At 39.6% G+C, this 23,732-nt stretch overlaps 1 protein-coding gene and 1 long non-coding RNA gene across 5 annotated transcripts in view; both read right to left on the bottom strand.

Moving 5' to 3' along the window:
- LOC102298405 (protein tyrosine phosphatase receptor type R) overlaps positions 1-14,655 on the bottom strand; it is a 35,702-nt gene extending 21,047 nt beyond the window's left edge. Inside the window, exons 1-3 of the mRNA XM_005947887.3 lie at positions 14,417-14,655; positions 11,862-12,760; positions 6,309-6,583 (exon numbers count right to left, since the gene is read on the bottom strand). Coding sequence (XP_005947949.1) covers positions 6,309-6,583; positions 11,862-11,907 — 321 coding nt within the window. The 5' untranslated portion in view covers positions 11,908-12,760; positions 14,417-14,655. The remainder of the gene's footprint in view (positions 1-6,308; positions 6,584-11,861; positions 12,761-14,416) is intronic.
- Positions 14,656-16,615: 1,960 nt separating this feature from the next.
- Positions 16,616-23,732, bottom strand: part of LOC102298202 — a 22,173-nt gene continuing 15,056 nt past the window's right edge. For 2 of the 4 annotated variants that reach the window (XR_006053019.1, XR_006053017.1), the window contains exons 3-8: positions 21,761-21,934; positions 19,985-20,046; positions 19,243-19,279; positions 18,627-19,098; positions 17,287-17,974; positions 16,616-17,082 (exon numbers count right to left, since the gene is read on the bottom strand). This is a non-coding gene — a long non-coding RNA (uncharacterized LOC102298202). Of the gene's footprint in view, positions 17,083-17,286; positions 17,975-18,626; positions 19,099-19,242; positions 19,280-19,984; positions 20,047-21,047; positions 21,053-21,760; positions 21,935-23,732 lie in introns of all 4 variants that reach the window. The other 2 variants (XR_006053020.1, XR_006053018.1) reach the window with 2 other exon arrangements.

Raw genomic sequence — 23,732 nt, 5'->3', positions numbered from 1 at the left:
AGCAGGGAGTGTGGTGAGGGGAGATAGGCCTCCATAGCAGCTGTAGCATTTGTAGCTGAGGGTTTCAACTTCCGAGTAACAAGGAAATGACGTCATTCACGTAGATTACTGATTGGCAGTGCTAACTCAAAATTTCGAGTTATTAACTCAAAATTTTGAGCAAAGTCAAAATTTCGAGCGACTTTTCTCAAAATTTCGAGTTATGGATACTTTTTTTTTGTGGGGGAAAACAGGCTTCAATAGACCCAGACTCTTTAGAGCAGAAATAAACATGTTTACAGCCTGACAGAAACAAGTTGGTCTCTGTGGACAGATCCCTCCCTTTCAAATTTTTTTATAGCTTATTCATCTGGAAATTTGAGTTAGGGGCAAGGCCTCTTTGACTGACAGGAGGATCACGACCCAGGTGGGTGTAGCTGCTAGCTGTATGCTAGGCTTCAGCTCAGCTAACTGGAATCCCTGTACTAGACCTGTGGATTGCATTTGTACTGTTGGAGCCCTTTTATTTGCGATTATCTGATCAATAATATGGCTGCTGGGCAGCAAATCGTAGTAACAGACCATCCAAAGAAAGAAATTCCAGCCCATCGACACAGTATAGCCAACCAAGCAGGCTAGCATTAGCCAACTACTCCTCCAAATGTGGTACTTCTGGTTCCAGTAACAAGGTGTAGTCTTGGTCACAGTGTCTACGTTTATCTGAGCCTTGCCGGAGGTTCATCACAGGGAGTTTTTGCTTCTCACTGTTGCCAAGTGCTTGTTTATGGGGGGTTGATTTTGGGGGCTTTCCTCTGCATTATGGTAGGGTCTTTACTAGTGGTGCAACGGATCAAAAATCTCACGGTTCGGATCAGATCACGGTTTTAAGTCACAGATCGGATCAATTTTCGGATCAGCAAAGAAAAGAAAAAAAAAATACAAAATTTTAACATTTACTTATTAACTTATTTAAGTACTTTTTGCCTATTAAAAATATTAAAATCAACACTCATTCCAAAGAATGATATAAAAACAAATTAAGGTGCAATATAGGACAGTACAGGGCTTTGTATCTATCACTTCGCTGTGATATAATGAGCGGTCACGGTCACGTGGCTTTCCATTGCCCTGGAGGTCGACCCATTTGTAGTTGGGCAACAGAAGATGCCTGGGACAGTTCAGCCATAACTTATAACTTATACATAACTTTTCCTGCTCATGCATGCCTGGGTACAATCTTGTCACTAAAGTGGACGTGCAACGGGATATGTGGCTAAGCACGTTCATCATAGTTTAAACCCCTTGTTTTGCACAAGGGAATACGGCCTCCCACCTGCAGCCAAACACCCCAGTAGCTTTTGTAATAGCTTTAGCCCGGTCAGATTGGGCAGCAAAGGGCTGCTTAAATGCCGCAAACTCCTCTGCTCCTCCACTTGGACCGCTATCGCTGGCTATAACTATCGCTGGCTATAACTATCGCTTGACAGACTGACCACGTGCACCATACACATACTTTTTTTTCCTTCTTTTCGAATCTTCGGATCACGTCGAACTGTGGAGTGGGATTGGTTCGGATTACGGATCAACTGTGATCCGTTGCACCACTAGTCTTTACCTTACAGTATAAAACGTCATGGAGCAAATGTTGGCATTATAAAAATAAAACTCAATTGAGCTGAAATGCATATACCTCTTCTGCATATGGATAACGTTGCCTTGCCGGATGACAAATTAAAGGAAAAACCAACAGAAAGGGTTGAGTATAAAGGTCAGGCCAAGAATGGTGGGTATTTAACAGAAATATGCAATATCATTAATAACAGAGATAACAAAACAATAATCCAAGCGGAGAATTAATTTTGACTGCTTGACATCGCCTAATTACTCAGACTGATACGACTTCAGTCAGAGCTGGTAATATTTTCTGTACCGTGAATTTAATCACATTATGATTTTTTTCTTTAAATAACCGTCTCGGTGTGGAATCTGCCTCAGTCTCTTTTTCCTTCCATTGTGCAGCTTCTGTGCAGAGCGCTGGTGGGAAAAACGTGAGCGACACGTGACCTCAAGCTCAGTGAGATCTCACACAGACACACACGGCTGAATGAGTGGGATAACATGAGGTTAGATTATTCATGCTTGTGTTGTTTCCTTTGAGAAAAATTACTGCAGTTGTATTTTTATCAGCACAGAGTGGTATCATGACATCAAATCACCTTATTCTATTTGAAGAGTTTATTTTATATACTTAATTTATTTCTGTTAGTTTATATTATATTTATCATAACAGCATTTACTGGTTATTTTCAGTGTGTGTGTGTGGGTTCTCAGCACAGTGAGCAGCTGATTATTACCCATCTGAATATTTTTAGGATACAAAGGCCCTTTATGAATCTGTAAGAGGCTGGTAAACAGTATAGAGTGCAGTGCTAACGCACGATGTTTCACTTACTAACGTAAAGACTTTCAGTATATTGATATAAAAATGATTTGAGTACAGGAAGCAGTAATGGTGGTAGGGTTTGGGGTGGGTATTACACTAGATTAACATCCACCCCTTTTCACAATTTACACCTATTTGAACACCCACATGGAAAAGATGCAGGAATGAAATCAAAATGCAATGATTTGCAAATCACAAACCCTGAGAGAAAGACCATTTAAAAAGAAGAAAAAAAAAAATAAAATTTTTTATTTATTTATATACATATACACACACACACACACACACACACACACACACACATATATATACACACATACATATATACACACACATACATATATATATATATATATATATATAGAATCTAGCAGGATTCTAGCTGCTCAGCAGTTTGTCGTATTTCTGATTTCATGATGCCATGTTAGCTAATATTGTTAAAGTAGTAAAATAAAAGAACTAAATACAAAGAGAAGTGGGACTAAAATAATCTCACTTGACTAAAGATTTAAACTATGCATTTAAAAGTTAAAAATCACTCAACGACACACTAGTATGAACGTCAAAGCAAACCTGTAGACAGACTTTAGGAGTTAACAGAGCATATGCAGAGCAGTGGATGAATCATGCTCATCTCTGTGGGTTTGAAGTGGTGTCAAGGTTCTCTCCACCAGCAGTTATAACGCACGCACTCACAGACATAAACTCAGTCACCCGCCCGCTGGTTTGGGTCTGCATGTTTAAACATTGGCTTTGCACATTTGAAAATTTGAAGGTTTTTCGAACTCAACAAGAACAATTCAATAATCTGTCTCCAGGAAAAAGTTTGACTGCACATCTGTTCACCCAGTGACTTTTCACCTTCACAGAGGGACGCCTCCAACGTGCCCCTTCTGCATCAGACATCCTGCTAAAGTGGTAAGCCGTTGCACTTTTATATCAAGTACAGCAAAATCTGTGTGCAACAACCAGCTCACACATGCAGTGAGAAGCTGACAGGGAAACAAAGGCCACACACACACACACACAGACACACACTCACACACAGTAGTGTCTTCCAGGCATGCGATGGGATGCAGAGACAGGAGGTGACTGGGTACCATCTGGGAGTTACGCAACCGCTCCGCCTCTCTCAGCTTCCATCATAGCACGGAGAGAAGGGGAAGTTTCAGGTTTGTAGGTGGCTCGATTTTTGTCTTAAGCTTATGCGCATCATACTTTTATTAGACTAAACAACGCAGAGCAACAGCCTGTTAGCAATCGTAGGTAAACAGTGAAGTTCAAGCAGGCCTAAATTTTTTGTCATCCACGAACAAAAACAGGAAACTACACCTTTAAGGTGGATGGTGACACAGACTCAGGTAAGTGGAGTCCCTGAGCTGGACCTCTGGACTGTGTTTGTGCTGTCGGAGATTTTTAATGCACCGTGGCCACCAAAGAGTTAGATCAGTGTGAGTGTGGCGAGGCTCAACTGTGTCACAGAAACTCTCCGTCCATTAGTGGTGAAGTGATGGCACGGCAGCAGCCTGCAGGGACGGGTCATGTGACCACACGGGAAGTCAGTTAACACAGAAATGAGTTATTCAAGTGTACACTGCGCCTCACAGCAGTTTCTCATTGATAAAAGCAGAAAGGTCATCAGGGGACATGAGTGGCTGAAAAATCAAGTCATTGTGTCAGAAAATCTGACCGTCTCTCAAAAACAGGCTGACTGTGGCCCAGTGGCAGTCAGAGATAACTCACCAACAAATTAGCTGCACAATTTAATTAAAACTAAAATTAGACACAAGCGTTTAACTTGGAAACCACGAAGGGAATAAACACTTGCTTACGAAAGAAAAAAGAAATGCCAGAGTCCAATAATGTACTTTTCGTACGATCTCATAATACATCTCATGTTTATTACCTGCTCATACCAGCTGATGTGACCCTGATTAACTGGTCCCATGAATGTGTTAATTCCTTAACTACAAATTTAGATTTCATATTATTTTCTCACTGCAGTCCTTTCAAATGTTCTTATGTTTTGGTCTGTGTGTGTTTTATTCATTGTGCATTGTGAAGGGTGACCTATGCCCCACTGGAAGGACCCCGCATCCTGCAGACTGAGCTGCAGAGACAGACAGGTAGCCATCTGTAAGCTCTCAGCATCCTCGCCCGTCTTGTAGTTTCCACTGGAGGTTTCTCCACATTGCCTCTACTCCTACAATGCATCTGTGGCGATGACACCATTGACTGCTTGGCGAAATATTGTGGGAGTGTTGGTAGCGAGACTTCACATTTCAGGCATGTAGAGATTCAGTTAAATGAATCAGCAGCAGTGTTTGTCCTATAAATAAATCTCTCTGCCTGCTGTGAATCAGACCAAGTATCAGATGACTGACCACAGCTCTGAAGACATACACAAGGAATCAATCATGAAATCCAATATGTGGTACAGTGGGGAGCAAGCAAATGGTAAATGAAGACAAAAATAGTACAGGAAATATTTTACTGTGTTCACATGACGACACATGAACTCCTATAACTAGAGTCACGCCCTGGTGATCTCTGCTTCTCATATATAATAAAAGTGGCTGCTTGTGTTCAATAGTGAGGAAGTCTGGACACCACTAATAGTGGTAATTACTAATAGTAATACTACAATCAAACCCCAGCAAAAATGAGCTTTACAAGTAGTTGTTCCACCTTCTGCTAGAGTAAAGAGCAGCCAATCAGAAGACGGCTATTATAAAGAAAGAGTTGCCCGAGTTGTTTCAGACACAGGATGAATATTCACATTTATACTATGACTCATGCAGTTACAGCAACAAGCAAATGAAAGATTTCTTTTTTTTCCTCCACAGACCCGCTGGAAAAAAAAATCCTCATGAGAGTAAAAATAGTCCAAAAAAGGATTTATGGATGTGTTCTTTGCTGAGAGGAACACACCTGAGCATCAGTGTGAGAACACAGCACAGCTGAACCTGCAGTCAGAATCTGGGTCACAGAAAAAAATGTTATGGCTTTCCAACATCGTTATTTATAAGGAGAGCTTGTTGGTGTCATCATACCGTCGTCTAGCACTGCCATCTTTTACCCGCCTATCTCCCTCATTCGTCCACCTGAGTCGTTGTCTCAGCATCGCTGTGAAGGTCACTGCTGTTTGTCCCCGAGTTACGCAACCACCCCATTGTGAAGGTAAAGTGGGTCTCTCACACACACACACACACACACACACGGTTACCATAGCAACAGTGAGTGCAGCATCTCTCTTCCTCCTCCACCCATGATGTGGATAGAGCAATGCCTCACCCATCATTCACTTCCTGCCCCTTCACTGCGACCTCTGATCTTCTCAGCATGAGCTGCCTGTAACCTCCCTCACCCCGTTTATCCAACAATCATATCAACGGCGGGAAAATAAGACGACTGACTCACACCATCCAGAAATTCCTTATCTGCAGCCTTCAGCTGCTTGAATTTCACCAGCTGTCAAACTGACATTTCATCACTATGGATTCCTGTTGGTCAGATTTACTTCCAGGGTTTAAAGCAAGGAACATTTGTGTCTGAAATATATTTCAGAAACCAAACATCCTCTGATAGAAAGAATGCATTTTTCAGCACAGACACTCAGTTTTCTGTATTCTGGTGAATTTATAAAAACGAACTTTTCTGCATCGATATAAGAGAAAGCCAAATTCCCTTCTAATCCCTAGTTTTGGTAGTACACATCATAACATGCTAAAATCATAACGTGACAAGCTGTAAACCCAACGGACAGTTAATATGACTGTGTTCATGTCCAGACTGAGACCCTTTCACACTTCACTCACTCCTCAGTTTGTGTCAACATAACATGTATCCTAAGAATTCCACTGATGTCAAATGGCTGGTTACTCACCACAGTAACCAAATGTCGTGCGGATATAGCGGCATGCTCCAGCTGCACCTCATGATGTGGTTGTGCCAGCAGGTTAAGGCTTTGCTGGCCGGCGGGCTCCTGAGGAAACAGACCATCAGGTAGGTCTTTGGCTAATCTGGCAGGGTGCTGATGGTGACGATGATGATGGAGGTGGTGCTGGAACTCTGGCAGTTTGTTCACATCCTGATGACCATACAGAGATGGAGGGAAACGACCCAAGTGGCGGAAAGGTGAGGCCTCATTGGAAGATGATTCTGTGGAGAGAAGGGGGGGGGAGAGTTAGTTTAGAATTCCTGCAGTGGATAGTTTCCACAGTCCGTCAGACCAGCAGGTTTATGCTGCTGAATCGACTCGGACTGAAGCTGCTCTAATGAATGATGCACCTTTTTAATCTCAGTGGTATAGTGTTGGAGCCATAGACTGTGCAAGAGGAAACCCCTGCTCACCAACTAAACCCAACCAACTGTGACAAATATGAACTGCATAATTCACCATCGCCCTTTAATTATCATGGCAAAAGGAACAAAAAACCCTGAGGAAGCACTTTCAGTGCAGCAGCGTATGTGATTTCACATACGAGCATATACAATACAACTGAATATAATCTCTATGAAAGTGGTATGAGATAATCTTAGTGGATGTGGACCCAGTACAGAACCCTGAGGTGCACCACACCACATTAAACTAAAGTATTTTTCTAAAGCTATACCTCATCCATTGGTTTGGAAGCCTCAACATTAGTTTTTGGGTCCCGCCATGTTGTTTTTTTCCATGTTGTTTTTTTTTGGAGCCAGAAGTGCCCAGATTAACGAACATATTCGTTAATGCTAGCAGGTCTGTGCAATGCACAAATAGAGCTTACTAGGTAGCACTAAGTAACATCTAAAATAAATCCTCCTTACTCACATAAACTGGAGCACAGCCTTCTTGAATGGACTGTTAGTGCATTTAACCTGACAGCAGACATATTATTGGTCAGATAATTGTACTAAAAATGCTGGAAAAGCGTAGCACTCAGCTAGCAGCCGTCTGAGTCACACTTCACCTGTCAGTCACAAAGCCACGCCTTTAAATGCAAATTTAAAGGTTAATGCGATTTAAACAGGTGAGTTATAAAAACATTACCTCCTTACATTTGTTATGATGGATAAAATCAGCTAAAGAGACCAAAACTATTAATTGTAAAACCATGAACATGACACATTTGACATAAGTGAGAATTAGATGAGCAATTTTTTGGACTTCACAAATAAAAATACTTTTTCTATTTTTATTGTAAAGATGTGGATAATGTCCACAGAAGTAGGAAAGCGTCAAATCAGTTGCTAGTTAAAATAATTTCAGAGAATGAGCGTTATTTTACAATAATTAATTTAAATTAATGTTAATAGTTCTTTAGTAGATTTTAATTACACATAAAAAAAATTTCAAAGTAATCTGTGTGCTGGCATTTATCCAAAGCTTTTCACTCGAGACTTGAGAAAGAAGACGTGCACAAAGGCTTTACAGTTCAAAAATCTATTTCTTGTAAAAATCCTCTGCTGTGTCCTCCTCCTCATGCCTCTTATCTTTCATCATGTCGTTCTCCAACACATCACAATCAGTATCTCTCATAGAGATGAAGAGAAAGCAGCAGACAAAATGAGAGCAGGAGATCCCATCGGTCTACCTCTGCCATCCCAGCTCATTGGGCAGGACAGAGACTTTCATGAGTCTGCAGGCAGGCTGAGAGGAAACCCCTGTGCACTGACTGAACCCACCCATCTGTGATAAATACGAACACTGCATAATTCACCATCAGTCTTTATTTATCCTAAGTGGTGGTGGGGTGACTGAGAGAAGCACTTTCTCCATTTCATATTCATTCATGATCCTTTCTATTTAAAGAACACTCAGACATGAAAGAACCATCAGAAGTGGCCAGTCCTCTTCATGTTTAGTTTGCTGGCGGACAGAAAATTAACCGATTTGATTAAGCAGAAAGTTTCTGAAATATACACTTGAAGACATTTAAAAGCTCAAGTCTGCATGTGAATCAATCAAGAATTAAACTTTAAAATGACTAATCATGTCTAACCAACACAAGAGGCCAAGTGCATGAAACTCTGTATATTCACAGCGATAGACTTGTGTATTGTCCATCTTTTTACTTATTAAAGTCAATTTGTTAGGTTTTTCTGCTGCCTAGCTATGACGCTAGCTTGCATCACTTATGTTATTTTCACTGTCTGCAGGAGGAGGAGTGAGCAGATGATGCTGGAAATTTCTCCTGCAGCTTCAGCCTGAGCTGACAGACTGTTCGTCCGGCCGTCTGTTAGACTCCAATGTTTGTTCTGGCAGCAAAGACACGGAAAAGAAGGTGTCCTCCGACTGCTGTCGGTCTGCAAACATTATTTTTCTCTGCTGTATCGGTGCCAAAAACCTGTTTTCTGTGAGTCAACAAATGCAGACAGAAACCAGGAACAGAGACCTGATATAGTCTCAATTTTATCTGGAAAATACATGTCTGAAAGTAGGTTTCATTAAAAATAAAAGAAACATGTTGAATTTTGCTGTAAAACATTAACAGCAACAGGAAGCTGCAACAATAAATCAGGTCTCAGCTGAAATGAAAAACTGAAGCAGGCCTTTCAGGCGTCCGAAGCTGACATGGCTCTTCTCGTCTCTGTTTGGCATCTTTTTCCCTAGTGACAGCTTCCTGGTTGCCATGCACAATGCTGAGTTGAGCTGTGCTCGGATTGGACAGAGGAGCCGGCTCTGCCTCTTTTCCATGAGACTACCAGCAAATCACAGGTCAAATTAGAGCAAGGGCAAAGTCTTCAGTATGCGCGTGTGTGAGAGAGGAGGAGAGATGTTTAAAGTTATGACTATTAAAATTCATTAACAGGTTTAAATGAGAAAAAACAAGGACACAAGGATGTTGACTTCTTGTTTCTGTAAAATAAATCTGTTTCAAGTTAAGTATCGTGTTTGTCTTCTGTCTTTATTTCCATCCAATGTTTGTCTTGAAAAAAAAAAAAAAAAAAAAAAGAATCTCCCTATACTGCCGCGGGTTGGAGTAAAGCCACTGGAACATTTGGGGTCTATAACACAGATCGTATAGAAAAGATGGATGTAGCCACTGTGACATCACCCTTTTGTTTCTGAACTCCGCATTTTGAAGCCTTACCTTTAGCATTTGGGCCTCCATGTTTTATTGGACCTAGTCACCATATCTGTGATGAGTGCCATGCCAAGTTATCAGCGAAGTGAGCAAAATTGGTTAGAAGGTTGGCAAACATCCAAATAAAATTCTACAATTTCACTGCATATAGGTCATATTGTTGATCAGATACTTGTAAGAAGGCCACAACAGGCTCCAATTAGCTTTAGAGACCACAACTGTTTGTGGTCAACAAAGTCTGCCAAAATCAACAGACACCAAACACTGATCTGCCCTGAAAGGGCCAAAAGAAGGAAGACAAAAAAAGTGCTCATCCAACAGGTGATGTACACAAATCTGCAAAAAGCTATGTACCTCTCAAATATCAAATTATGAAGATTACAGATCTCACTATAGTCAAAACTCCATCAGTCTCAAACCAACGTGGTCGCACAATACCAGCGTCTCAGGAGATCTCAGTGTTCCTATGTCAAGATGTTTCAAAAGTGCTTACTTTTAGTTTTCTTTGCCTTAAAAGCTTCATAGTAATCCCATTCGAGGTGTGAGATATCAATGTTATTGCCATCTTTGTTTACATCCAAGCAGGGATGCAGAATCAGGACTCTTTACAATTTTTAAGGCAGTAAAATTCTTTTCAGAACATGAATGAGCTAAGTCCCTGGAACAAGACGAATATCTGGATCTGGATTCGTCTGTAATATTTTCTTCTTCTGTCATTCTTATTTAATCATGCCCACTCTTTTGTATTGGTAAATAATCCTTTCAGAAATTTCTGGATCCCGATTGAGTCCCCTTCTTCTGGTTAGACCTTTCCTAAATCCATTTTCAAATTTGGAGAAACCCAATGACGAACACCAAACCTTTCCTATGAAACTCTTAAACTACTTCAAAAAGCAAACCCATTTCCCTCTACCTTTTATTAGAGTTATTCCAGTCGTTCCAGCAGCATCCATTTCACCTGCCTGGGGAAATCTAAAAGCAGCTTCGATGGAAAACAAAAGTGCAATCTTCTTCCTGTTTAGGAGCTTTCATTTCCCCCAGGAGGCTTCATGCCCGTTGTCAGACAGAAAAGTCAAAGGGATGCTCGTATGGAGCCAAATCAAAGGAGCAATGATACATTTTTAGCCAAATTAAAAACTTGTCTTTAAACAGCAGGAACCTAACTGTACTTGGAGGAATCTGAACCGAGAAGTTTCTAGTTTACAAAAAAGAAAAGCGCTTACATATACATGCCAAAAAGGGCAGCATTTGTGCCAAAACAACCTCACAACAGAGGAAAATGCTCCACAGCTCACTTACTGCAGAGCTCCAGTTTTACCTCAGCCTGGTAAAAATGGAGCCCTGCAGTGAGCTAGTAGCTGATCTTATTCTTCAGCTGTGCGCTTGTTTCCAGCCCAGCACCTGCTTCTACTTCTACCAGTCATATCATGTAGCAATACTGAAATGCATCTGTCTGTGGTGCACAGGTAAAAGTGAATCCCTGCAGTGTGGGAGCCATCGATCTTCTTGAATTTCTATATGACCTCATGTGTAAAACACAGCAGCTGTCCAGCTGCCAATTAGGAGCCCAGGTTTGTGGGGACACAGTCTGGTGGTTTACTCTGACCTACATTCAATTTTGAGACTTTGCTCAGGAACTGCGTCATTAAAACAGCCGGGAAGGTGCAGTGAGGATGCCAGCACCTTCTGCCGCAGCTTCAGATGACTCGATTATAGAAATGGTATATTTTTAAATGCAATCCTTTTGATACAGAAATTATTAAATGGAAAAAAAAAATTTCAAGCACAGGTCTTAAAATGCTATGCTCAAAATCACAGTACCCCACTTCAGTGTGTCATTCTGGGATTAACATTATTAAACAGAAACTATTAAAATGTTGCTCTGTGAAAATGATATAGCATCTGCACTAGAAAATACTGGAAAACTATATGAGTCAGCAATGGAAATGGGTTCTATCATAGCCTATTTTTGCAGTATTTGCAGCAATAGAGTCATCTATATTCAACACTTCTGTACAGACAATATTTAAAAGTCTGTCTTTTCTATGTTTTTGTTCCTCTACATGTGTACAGCACACATGCTGTGGAAGACTTAAGCACTTCTTCTGAGGAATGTCAGCTTAAGGACTTAAACTATGTATTTGCAGTTGATATAACATCACCTGCACTGGGTAAAATCCTATTAAGGACGCTAGCAGTTTTTCTTTCTTATTTTATCTGGAAGACCTTCAGCCAGCTATCAAAAAAGCAAACCGCACATTAGAGGAGATGTGAGCGCCATCTGCGCGCATGTTTACAGGCTGGACTGTAGAAACATATCTAATCACCGAAACAGGATCACTGTGAAGTAACACACAGCAGGCGCTTACCTGTGAGCAGCAGCTGTGTCCATATTAGACACACGGACAGAAACATGGTGAATGCTCCTTTGCAGCTCACTCTGAAAGAATCAGCTCCTCGGATTTCCTCCTGCAGCTTGTCTCGGTGCTGTAATCAGCCCGCGGCTCTTTCCTTCATTAAGCAGCCGCTGCCAGAGCTCCGCAGACCCGCTCCGGCACCGAACCCCGCGTCGCTCCTTCTCCGCCCTGCCGTGCCCTAAAGCGGCCTGGCCGAAAAAGAAAGAGTCGTTCTCCAACCGCGTTAGATGCGAGCAAAAGCAGAGGACTCTCTCTCTCTGACATCAAAGGAAGAATAGTGTTTGTGTCCACATCAGCTTCAGGTGGAGGATGAAGGCTGGCGAGGATGAAGAGAGAGACGAAGGGGAGGAGAGAAGGCGTGGAGAGGAGACGAGGATTCGTCCTTAAGAATATCAGCGCTCAAATTAATCTCAATACTATTAGAATGATTTCAGTCATCTTCGCCATTATTTTGTTTAGCGATTAATAGAATTACATTTATAAAAACCTATGTTAGCAATAATGCAACAAATCGTTTACCCAGAACATCGTTTTACTTTAAATGACTGCAATAAAATTGTAATTTTTCAGTCACTGGCCTGATCCCAGAATGTATTTATCATATCATATTATATCATATAATCCACCATCATGGCTGATATTTCTGTGTGGAGTCTGGCTGGGTCCTCTCCGGGTACTCTGGTTTCCTCCAACAGTCCAAACACGCGCTTGTTAGGTTCACTGGTGATTTTAATTGGCTGTAGGTGTTGTAGATGTAAGTGTGAATGGTTGGTCTGTGTTCCCCTGCTACAGACCGATGACCTGTGCAGAGTGTATCCCGCTTCTTGCCCTATGGCAGTTTCCCCACAACCCTAAATTGGATAAGGAGAACAAAATGGATAATGTAATATAATATAGGTGACTATAAGAGACTACAAGGTACAGTGGGGCAAAAAAGTATTTAGTCAGCCACCGATTGTGCAAGTTCCCCCACTTAAAATGATGACAGAGGTCAGTAATTTGCACCAGAGGTACACTTCAACTGTGAGAGACAGAATGTGAAAAAAAAATCCATGAATCCACATGGTAGGATTTGTAAAGAATTTATTCGTAAATCAGGGTGGAAAATAAGTATTTGGTCAATAACAAAATACAACTCAATACTTTGTAACATAACCTTTGACTTTGAACTCCCGCCACAGATTTTCTATGGGGTTGAGGTCTGGAGACTGGCTAGGCCACTCCAGGACTTTCAAATGCTTCTTACGGAGCCACTCCTTTGTTGCCCGGGCGGTGTGTTTTGGATCATTGTCATGTTGGAAGACCCAGCCTCGTTTCATCTTCAAAGTTCTCACTGATGGAAGGAGTTTTGGCTCAAAATCTCACGATACATGGCCCCATTCATTCTGTCCTTAACACGGATCAGTCGTCCTGTCCCCTTGGCAGAAAAACAGCCCCATAGCATGATGTTTCCACCCCCATGCTTCACAGTAGGTATGGTGTTCTTGGGATGCAACTCAGTATTCTTCTTCCTCCAAACACGAGGTTGAGTTTATACCAAAAAGTTCTACTTTGGTTTCATCTGACCACATGACATTCTCCCAATCCTCTGCTGTATCATCCATGTGCTCTCTGGCAAACTTCAGACGGGCCTGGACATGCACTGGCTTCAGCAGCGGAACACGTCTGGCACTGCGGGATTTGATTCCCTGCCGTTGTAGTGTGTTACTGATGGTGACCTTTGTTACTTTGGTCCCAGCTCTCTGCAGGTCATTCACCAGGTCCCCCCGTGTGGTTCTGGGATCTTTTGTCCTCGTTAGGTTCTAGGTGCTTGTTACTCCACTGCAGTCATTCGGTCCCGTGTTGGACTTTGCCCCGTTCAGCTGACCGGATGAGATCTTGCGTGGAGCCCCAGATCGAGGGAGATTATCAGTGGTCTTGTATGTCTTCCATTTTCTGATGATTGCTCCCACAGTTGATTTTTTCACACCAAGCTGCTTGCCTATTGTAGATTCACTCTTCCCAGTCTGGTGCAGGTCTACAATACTTTTCCTGGTGTCCTTCGAAAGCTCTTTGGTCTTGGCCATGGCGGAGTTTGGAGTCTGACTGTTTGAGGCTGTGGACAGGTGTCTTTTATACAGATGATGAGTTCAAACAGGTGCCATTCATACAGGTAACGAGTGGGGGACAGAAAAGCTTCTTACAGAAGACGTTACAGGTCTGTGAGAGCCAGAGATTTTCCTTGTTTGAGGTGACCAAATACTTATTTTCCACCCTGATTTACGAATAAATTCTTTACAAATCCTACCATGTGGATTCATGGATTTTTTTTTCACATTCTGTCTCTCACAGTTGAAGTGTACCTCTGGTGTAAATTACTGACCTCTGTCATCATTTTAAGTGGGGGAACTTGCACAATCGGTGGCTGACTAAATACTTTTTTGCCCCACTGTAACTCTAGCTCTGGCTGTCTGGACATTGCTTCATCACCAGGAGTGTAAAGTATGAAATAATAATACAAATAATACCTTCAGTTTGGAGATGCTGCTGTGGAACACCAGTTTGAAGTTGCACTGTGGCTCCGGCTCAATCCAGATCAGTCAAACGTGGGATGCTTAGAGGAGACAACAACTGACAGTTGTAGCCGAGTCCATGCTAATCACCTGATTGTCAGCTCTTGGAGTGCCAGAAGCTTAAAACAAGATGTTTGGCAGAGATTTGTCAAGTCATTCATGGGCACGGCCCACATACTCATCTCCGCTGCTCATCCCAGAAATGTGTTTTCCTTACAAATAAGGCTCAATTTAAGGGGAAATAAACAGAATAAATAAATGAATAAAAAAAGGGGTATTGCCAAAAAGCTTTGTTACAATAATAAAATAATTTAGCAAAACATAAATTTTCTTACTTAATTTAATATATACAATTATTACTTTTTGACCAACTATGTGCACAAGTACAAGGAATTGGGCTCTAATTATTTCTTTGCTCTCACAACACAGTTGACAACAGACAATACCAGCATGCGCAAAGACAATGGAATAACAGAGCCTTTCCAAAAAATTAGAATATCATGGAAAAGTATATTTATTTCCATAATTCCATTCAAAAAAACTCTCATAGATTATAGACTCAGGGCCCACAACTTAAATGATTTTAAGGACTTAGTTCTTTATTTGTACATAATTTGGGCTTCCAGCTCATAAAACCCACAAAAATAGGAACCTCTTACAGACAGGTCAGACCTGTCTGTAAGAGGTTATTAATGACATTTGGTAATCTTGTTTTCTCAAAAGGATTTTTACCTGTGTAGGTTGTTTGTAAAATTAGTGAAACACCCGAAGCTTCATAGTCAATATCTGCAACTTCAAAGTGAAAGAGCTATGTGTATTTATGCACTTGGCACAGGAGCTGTAAATATTCATCTCTACCAATTATTCCTGACAGAGGAGTTATTCTAAGAACTCAGAGCTGAGGTTCCCCTTTTCTAAGACTGTATGTTCTTAGAAAAGAGGAAGCTGTTAGTTGTTTATCACACAAGAGTTCATGTCAAAAGTCACATAGACATTTGCTTAGTGATCAATAAAAGAACACATTTCATGAAGCTGATCACACTATATACAATTTTCTTCTGACAAACATGTATGGCTCTCAGGCTTTTTTCACATTGATGTGTTTAACAAAGTCACAAATATTTATAATGTCACCTTTTTTTTCAAATTCAGATTCAGGGTTTGCAGTAGTGACTGTTGAGTCATTTTTGATAACGTTTCCCAAAAGAAAATCATTAAATAATCATTACTATTCAAAACTAAATCATTTTTCTTAGCATTATATTGTTAATACATATTATCACAGCATCAGAATTTACAAGTAAAACTGATGATGGTACAAAAATTAAACATTAAGATGAACAAATATAATGGGCACATCTGATTATGTGTTAGTAAACTGTGAGTAAAGAGGCAACAGGTAACCATGACAATATTATAACTATTTATTTCCTGTTATAAAACAGTTGACGTCGTATAAATTTTTAAATATGAAAAAAGCAAGCTTTCATACTGTCCTTTTCTTCTGCTGTGAATCTTACTGTTTCACTGCTCAACTTGCTGGTAGAGCTGTCGTCATATTTATAGAGACTATAGATAAAAACTAATTGGAAAAATAAAATGAAAATCGAAATAATCCTGCACTGACAGGAGTAACAATCTGCAAATTCAGTATGAACAAGTGTTTGCATATTTGATTTTCTAATCTTTTTGGATATTTGTCCATTTAAATGTTTCAGATTGTTAAACAAATTTAAATATTAGACAAACATAACAGTGGGGTTGGGTTAATTAGAAACACTAAATTGTGAATGTGGGGGTGAATGTGAGTGCAAATGGTTGTCTCTGTTCATGTGTTAGCCCTGCAACAGACTGGCAACCTGTCCAGGGTGTACCCTACCTCTCGCCCTAAGGCAGCTTGGATAGGCTCCAGCGCCCCCGCAACCCTGAAAAGGATAAGTGGAAGCGAATGGATGGATGGAGATAACACAAGTAAACACAAAATGAGTTTCTAAATGAAGGTGTTTATTATTAAGGGGGGAAAATTTTCAAGTCTACACGGCCCCATGTGAAAAAGCAATGGCAAACACTTTTTCACACCACTGTACAAGCTCTGAAGTATAAACTGAATATTCCCCACAGTTCCCCATCATTCCACAGGGTGAAGCTGCAGCTCAAAACACTACAACCACAACCACAGCCTACACTAGTTCAAAGCACACTGATTCTCAGTGTTGTGTCATAATCAGAAATATTCTGCAGAGACTTTTTTAAAGAATACTTAAATGAATAAAATAGATGAAATAAAATGCAGGTGAATATGGAGCAGAGGGGGTGGAGTCAGTATGTGTCTGCAGAGAGTGTGTAGAAGGACAGAGCAGCAGCAGAGCAGTCCAGACATACTGCTGAGGGAGACACAGGAATGATGGTGGACTCTGCTGTGTCTGACAGCAGAGCTGTTCCCACAGCAGTTCACTCTGCAGCACTAACAGTCATCTGAACTGCTTCTCATTCCTCTGTCAGTCACTGCTGGATTAAACTCTGCTTTTCACTCCACTTCCCAGTAACAATGACCAGTTGGAACATCTCCCCAAACACAAGCTGCTGCTATCCTTTCTTAGCCCTGGTAACTTCACTTCCAGCTGTAGAACAAAGGATAAAAGAACAGAGATGATAAATGAGTGTTTACAGAGGCTCTCTTCAGCAGCTGTCAGTCAGTGTTGCAGGAAATCCAGCAAAAAGAGCAGCAGGGACTTGGTTGTGGTGGAGCAGCTGCGTGCCTTCCTCTCAGTTTTGGACTTAATATGCAGAACTAGAAACACTTTATACTTATACTTTATACTTACTTTATTACTGTACCAACACTTTAGTGATGGCTCTCTGTGTTTTCATGAACATCTCATCTATTTCTGCATCACTTTTTAATAAACAGAAACTGTCCCTGAAGATATCTGGATGAAACCCCTAAGAGAAGGACAAATATATATAAAATATATATAATTTTTTTAATATATAAAATATATATAAAATAGTAGCAGAGCTTCCGTTCTGCATGCTAATAAATGTATTCTTAAATAGCACCCAGTTAATTTCTCTGCTTCAGTCAAATTGATCTCAGACCTGTCACGAAGATGAAGCTAATCTGGTGTGTAGTGTTAAAATGAATACAAAAATATGTGAGATCAGATTGGAGAGTTTGATTCAAATTGTATGGCTGTCAGTTAGAATCCAGCTTTATTTCTTGTAGACATGAACACAACACTAATTATCTTCACAGAACTTAAACACCTGATCACAAAAAGATTTTTGGCTCATCTGACTGGTCGAATGTCGTCTGTCTCCTCTTACATCTTCAATGAATCAAGCAGGCACTGAAAAGTTTTACAGAAAACACATGAGTTTTGCTTTCATACTAACTTTCTTTAGCACAATACTTCTGAAGCAAAGATGGAGTACACCCTCTACTGACCTCATATACTCTAGTCTGCAGTGTGGATTTTTGGCTAGATCAGAGAGCAGCTCCACATCTGAATCCTTCAGTTTAGGATAGAATAGAATTCAACTTTATTGTCATTGCACATGTCACAGGTACAGGGCAATGAAATGCAGTTTGCATCCATCCAGAAGTGCTTTAACCATGATATAGATATATTACAATATATACATTCATTTGTAAATATGTGTTGGCTTTAGGGACAAAATCTCAAATTGAAGGTTAAAATTGCATAATTGTAACAAAAAATTAATTCATTTTAAATTAATCTCTGAGGAAAAATTACTTTGAATTTACTAACAATCTGGCAAAGGTTTAGTAAAAAATGACTAAAATATCCATTACAAAGAAATGAAAACCTTTTGTGTTTAAGTAAAACTCAAATTGGATTCAATAATTTTCCAATTAAACTTTATAAATACTGACTGAATAGTAAGAGAAAATCAAATAAATTTAACTTTTCTGAGTAAAATGAATCAATTTCACAAAGAGAACATTCAAACAGTAATTGTTTTTATTGTGGAATATAAAATGTATACAAAATTTATAATATAACATTTTTCTGATTAATTTAGATTGCATGCACTGAAATTCTTCACTAGTGCTTGGAATAATAATAATAATAATAATAATAATAATAATAATAATAATAATAATAATAATAATAATAATAATAGGAAGAATAGGCCATACTTAGAAATACAGTTTCAGCCAACTCCTCAAGAAGGTCAGTCTTTACTTTGGAAAAGTAGAAGATTTCCATTCTTTTTATACTCCTCAGTGGCTCTTTCCAGTTACATTTCAGTTTTGTATGCTGACTGTGGAATAGGGAACAGCTTTGGCCAGGTCTCACAAAGTTCTGCCTTTTGAGAATAATGGTGTCTCGAGAAGTGGTTGCAGCAGAGTCTGCATTGGATACAACTGGATTGGATGATGAGTCATAGTCAGCTGACAGTTGATCAGTGTCTTTGTCTTTTATCTGGTCACTTCTGCGAATAGTGAAGTAGTCCTGAAATTTTGGTTTAAAATACTGAAGTCGTTTGAAATCCCAAAGGTATCCTTCACAACACTTTGCAGCTCCTTTTCTGTTGGTGGGATCCCTGATGGAAGAACCAACTTCTCGATTTGGTCATCAGTGATTACATGGAGCTCTATCTCGTTCAACCTAGAATAAAATGTAAATGGGCAGAGTTAACTTATATTAAGTAGGGTCAACTTAGTCAATTTCTTCTGCTTCAATTTCAAAACTAGTAGTTTAATTCAATACAATCATCCATCACAACCTATTTAAAATTCATAGTCTACATACTGATCAGCTGAATTTAAGTTGAGGGATCTTCCAGCAACTGAAAAGAAGACAACATTAATAACAATCACACTCTCTGAAGTAAAAATTTTACACACACAAATTGTTAAAGACAAATTTGAATTAATACTAAATTTTTTAAAGGTGAGGTTCACATATAAAACGAAAGGTCCAAACGCATAGAAAAATCTCAGTTTTCAAAAATACTTGGGACGTAGCCTGATACACCAACCAAGTTTAACTGGAAACTCGCATCATCCCTCTATGTGAGCTGTGCCTGCACTAAAGTCACAGGGCTCCAACAGCATGAAAATGTAAACCAGTTATGTTGCTGGACTGAGCCACTTTAGCTTAATTACCACAACTGAAAAACACTGCGTGGAGACAAAAGCTTCAAAAAACTGTGACTGACAAAATCTCGCACAATTTTTTTTAACTACATCACTGAGTGATGTAAATGAGGGAGGTTACAGCCCATCGAAATACATCATTAATATATGTTTTAATATGATAAAACATGTGGTTAGTCAAAGCTCTGAAGTAACACAGCAACAAAAGCTTGGAAAGTGATCTTATGCTAACAGTCCACTTCGTGCTATTTTGCGTAAAAATATGATACTGTCATTACAGTGGTCATTATTAATCTAATTTTGACGCATCATACTGTTTAGAACTTTTACTCAAAACTGTTATAAGTTATTGTTTAAAACGTGTTGTATATTCATACAAATTAAGTTAATCTTACCTCAGACAAAATGGGGAACATCCACTGCTGAACCGTGTGTGTCCTGCACATGGCACAACGGACTACGGGTGGAAGTGTAGAATGATTGAAATGAAAATGCTTTCATTAGTTAAATCAATTAGATTTCTTCATTTTTCACGGTACTCATACATTTTTGTTAAATCTGCTCAACAAACTATTGCTTAATTTACCCCAAACAAAATTGTGAAAATTTAAATAACTGAACATCTCAAAAATGTTTAATTTTGTTTAGATTTAATTAAAACAACACATACATGTTTTTACTGAGTAATAGTTACTATTACTTTCCTATTAGATACTAATTAACCCAAATCACAGTTTTTACAGTGTATATATATATATATATATATATATAATTTTCTGAGTCCTTGGTTATACCGTTTTGATTATTGTCATTTCCCTAGGTTTCAATTACAGCTGTCACGGGTTTAGTTCTTAGGTTTTGTGTGATGGCTCCCCTGTGTTCTGTGTTATGTCTACTGTGCCTTTCTCTCCCATGTTCCAGGTCCCTATTCTGTCTCCCCAGTCTAGTCACGTTTACATGTCTAGAGTTTAGTTTGTGTGTTTACTGTTCTACTTTGAAGGTATGTGCCTCATGTCATTGTTTCTAGTTTTGCTTCCCTTGTCTTATCCAGTCCAATTACTCCCAGCTGTGCTCTCCTTCTGTGTCTCATTTCCATCGTTATCCCTCAGTGTATTTAAGCCCTGTGTTTCTCTTTTTTAGTGTTGCGTCCTCCCTCATAGCTGTGTATGATTAGCCTCCCTTCTTCGCGTACGATTTATTATTAGTTTTCCCAGTTTAGTTTTGTATCGTTTGGCCTTGTTTTCAGCAATAAAGCTGTGCTTTTGAGTTCACGTTCCATCTCGGTGAGTTTTGCATTTGGGTCCTCTCCTGCCTACACACAGCCGTTTTGTGACAGACACCTACATTCTTTACCCTAAACTACGACAAATTTTGAACACAGCAAAATTGTCCATAAAAATAAGAAACCATAGGACACCTGAATTAAAAACAAACAAACAAACACACAAACACACTTACCTCAACTAAGTTGTATATGGAAAAAAAAAAAGAGTCTTTTGTTAGCGTGGGACCCGGTAATGTGGGGAAGTAACAATAATAATGTTTAAAAAGTCCACATGAAAAAGCAGGTTCTGTTTACAATTAAAAACTAAACTTAAAGAGAAAGCAAAGCTACTTCCAATATCATGTTATTAAAAACAAAATGATGACAACAAAAATTAGAAGCTCATCAAAAAGAACAAAATCAAATCACTCTCAGACATCTGACACAGTCCTCTAACCAGAAAGAAGACTTCAATTGCCACAAACACAGACTACATGCTGAAGAACAAAAGCTATATGGCCCTCAGGTTTTCCTATCTCAGATTACTGTGAGGTAACCTTTTTCTTTTCTTTTTTTAACCTAGAAAACAGAATTGTTGATTTTATCCTCGACTACTGGTTTGGTGTATGGATTGTAAAGGACCCAATGTGAAAGACACTGGAGGCAGAGCATTCTAACTAAAAGTAATCTTCAGTAGCCATATCTAAAAGGAAAACCAGTACTGAAAGTACTGAAAACAGAGATTACTAACACATAAAATATCACACTAGGCCACAAATATATCCAATGCATCACCACGGGGGAGGGGGGCAGAGACAGGGAACATTACATTCATCACACAGCATAGGTGTCAGTTTATAAGGGACTTGCTTAACACTTCAAACTAAGGCACATTCAGTAAACTGACCTCAGAGTTTCCAGTCTACAGTTTGGGCTCTTCAATGCAGCAGACAGCAGATCCACTCCTGAATCCTGCATCACATTCAAGCTCAGGTCCAGCTCTGTCACATGGGAGTTCTTAGCCTTTAGAGCTGAGGCTATGGTTTCATAGTGAGTCAGTGACAGTTGGCATCCAGAAAGTCTACAATGACAGATACATTTTTAAAAAATTGTTATAAAGATAGCACGTTTTTCATACATTTCATGTGGAAATGGGGTGCTCACGCACAAATCTGTGGTTATCTTATATTATTTGCCCACTAGATGTCCTCATCAGTTCACTCCCTTGTCCTTTGCCCTAAAGGCCCAAAGGTGTACAAATGCAGACATGATAATCATGTAGATTTGAATTAGGTATGAAAAAGTGATGCAATGGTGGCCTTCTGATGCTGAGTCACCCAAAATGACATTGCACCTAAAAACTTAGTCAATAACACTCAAGGCAACAACAAGGCAAAGACAAAACAAACAACCACAACAATGACAACCACAGTCACATTTTTTTATTACTGCATCCATCCACTTATGCTGAGCCCACCCAGAATGGCCGAAAACCTCACACTATCTAAGGAAGCGGCCAGGTCTAACAGCATTCTTTCTCAAATAATGGATTAGGCAAAATAAATGTAAATAATAGCAATAATTTCTGTAACAAGGACAACCTTTAGCCTTATATCATTGTATATTATATGCAATACCCTCATTCTTTTATCACTACAAAAGATAAATAAAAAAGATAAAACACACACAGAAAAATAATCAACCACAAAAAAAAAAAAAACAGAACAGCTTAATTAACACTGATTTAAGATGTTAATCACACCTTGTCTCACCAAGCCTTTCTGCAGTTCCTCACAGCTGGAATCAATTTCCATTTTCCCACCAATGTTGTGTTAAACTTCCACAGATCCAACTCATCCAGAACCTCTTCAAATGTTTGCAGCATTAAGACCAGAAAAGTGCACTGTGACTCCGAGAGGGCTCTCCCTAATTTGGTCTTTGACCTCAGGAACTCTTGGATTTCCTGATGCAATGTGCAGTCATTCATCTCCAACAGACAGTAGATGATGTTGATGCTTCTGTCCGGAGACATGTTGTAAATGTTCATTCTCGTCACATTGTTGATGACTCGCTGGGTGATTGATAATGTTCTGGGTCTTTCCTCTGTTTGACCCCACAGGCCTCTGAATTTTCTATAGCTGTTTAGTGTCATTGTTTGAATTGAATTCTTTGAATTGAAAAGGTCTATGAGTCTGTCATTTATTTGCGTATTTGTCTCTGTCTGACCAAGCAGATCTAAGAGTCTCTGGTTGGACTCCAGAAAGAGACCATGAAGGAAGCGAACAAACAGGTCCAGTTGGCCATTTTTACTTTCGAGGGATTTCTGCATGACTTTCCACAAAAATTTATCCAAAAAGAATATATCTGTGGATGATGATGAATAAGATACTAAAGATTAGGGATAAATACAAAGACCATTTCTCAGGAACTTCTGAAGCACTTCTGTCTTCTGGTTGGTGTAACAGTGAAACATGTAGACTGCAGCAAGAAACTCCTGAAAGCTCAGATGAACAAAGTAGTAGACTGGTTTCTGAAAGATACCACATTCTCTTTTGAAGACATTTGTACAGACTCTTGAGTACAAAGAGACCCCTGCACCATTGATATCATGTTGCTCCATGTCTTCTCGGTAAAACACAATGTTTCCTTTCTCTAGATGTTCAAATGCCAGGCTTCCCAGCTTCAGAATATCTTGCTTATCAGTCTCCATCAGTTTTTGTGGACGTGTTTTATGTCCCTCATGGTACTCATATTTTTTTTGGTTGAATTAGTAGAAAATGTAAGTACATGTTAGTCATGGTCTTGGGCAGCTCTCCTCTCTACAGGCAGTGCAGAATTATTAGGCAAATGAGTATTTTGTCCACATCATCCTCTTCATG

This window comes from Haplochromis burtoni, unplaced genomic scaffold (assembly GCF_018398535.1).
Source record: "Haplochromis burtoni strain Fernald_Lab_line unplaced genomic scaffold, NCSU_Asbu1 Contig_559, whole genome shotgun sequence".
NCBI classification, from domain to species: Eukaryota; Metazoa; Chordata; class Actinopteri; order Cichliformes; family Cichlidae; genus Haplochromis; species Haplochromis burtoni.
This window is presented reverse-complemented; position numbering and strand designations above follow the sequence as displayed.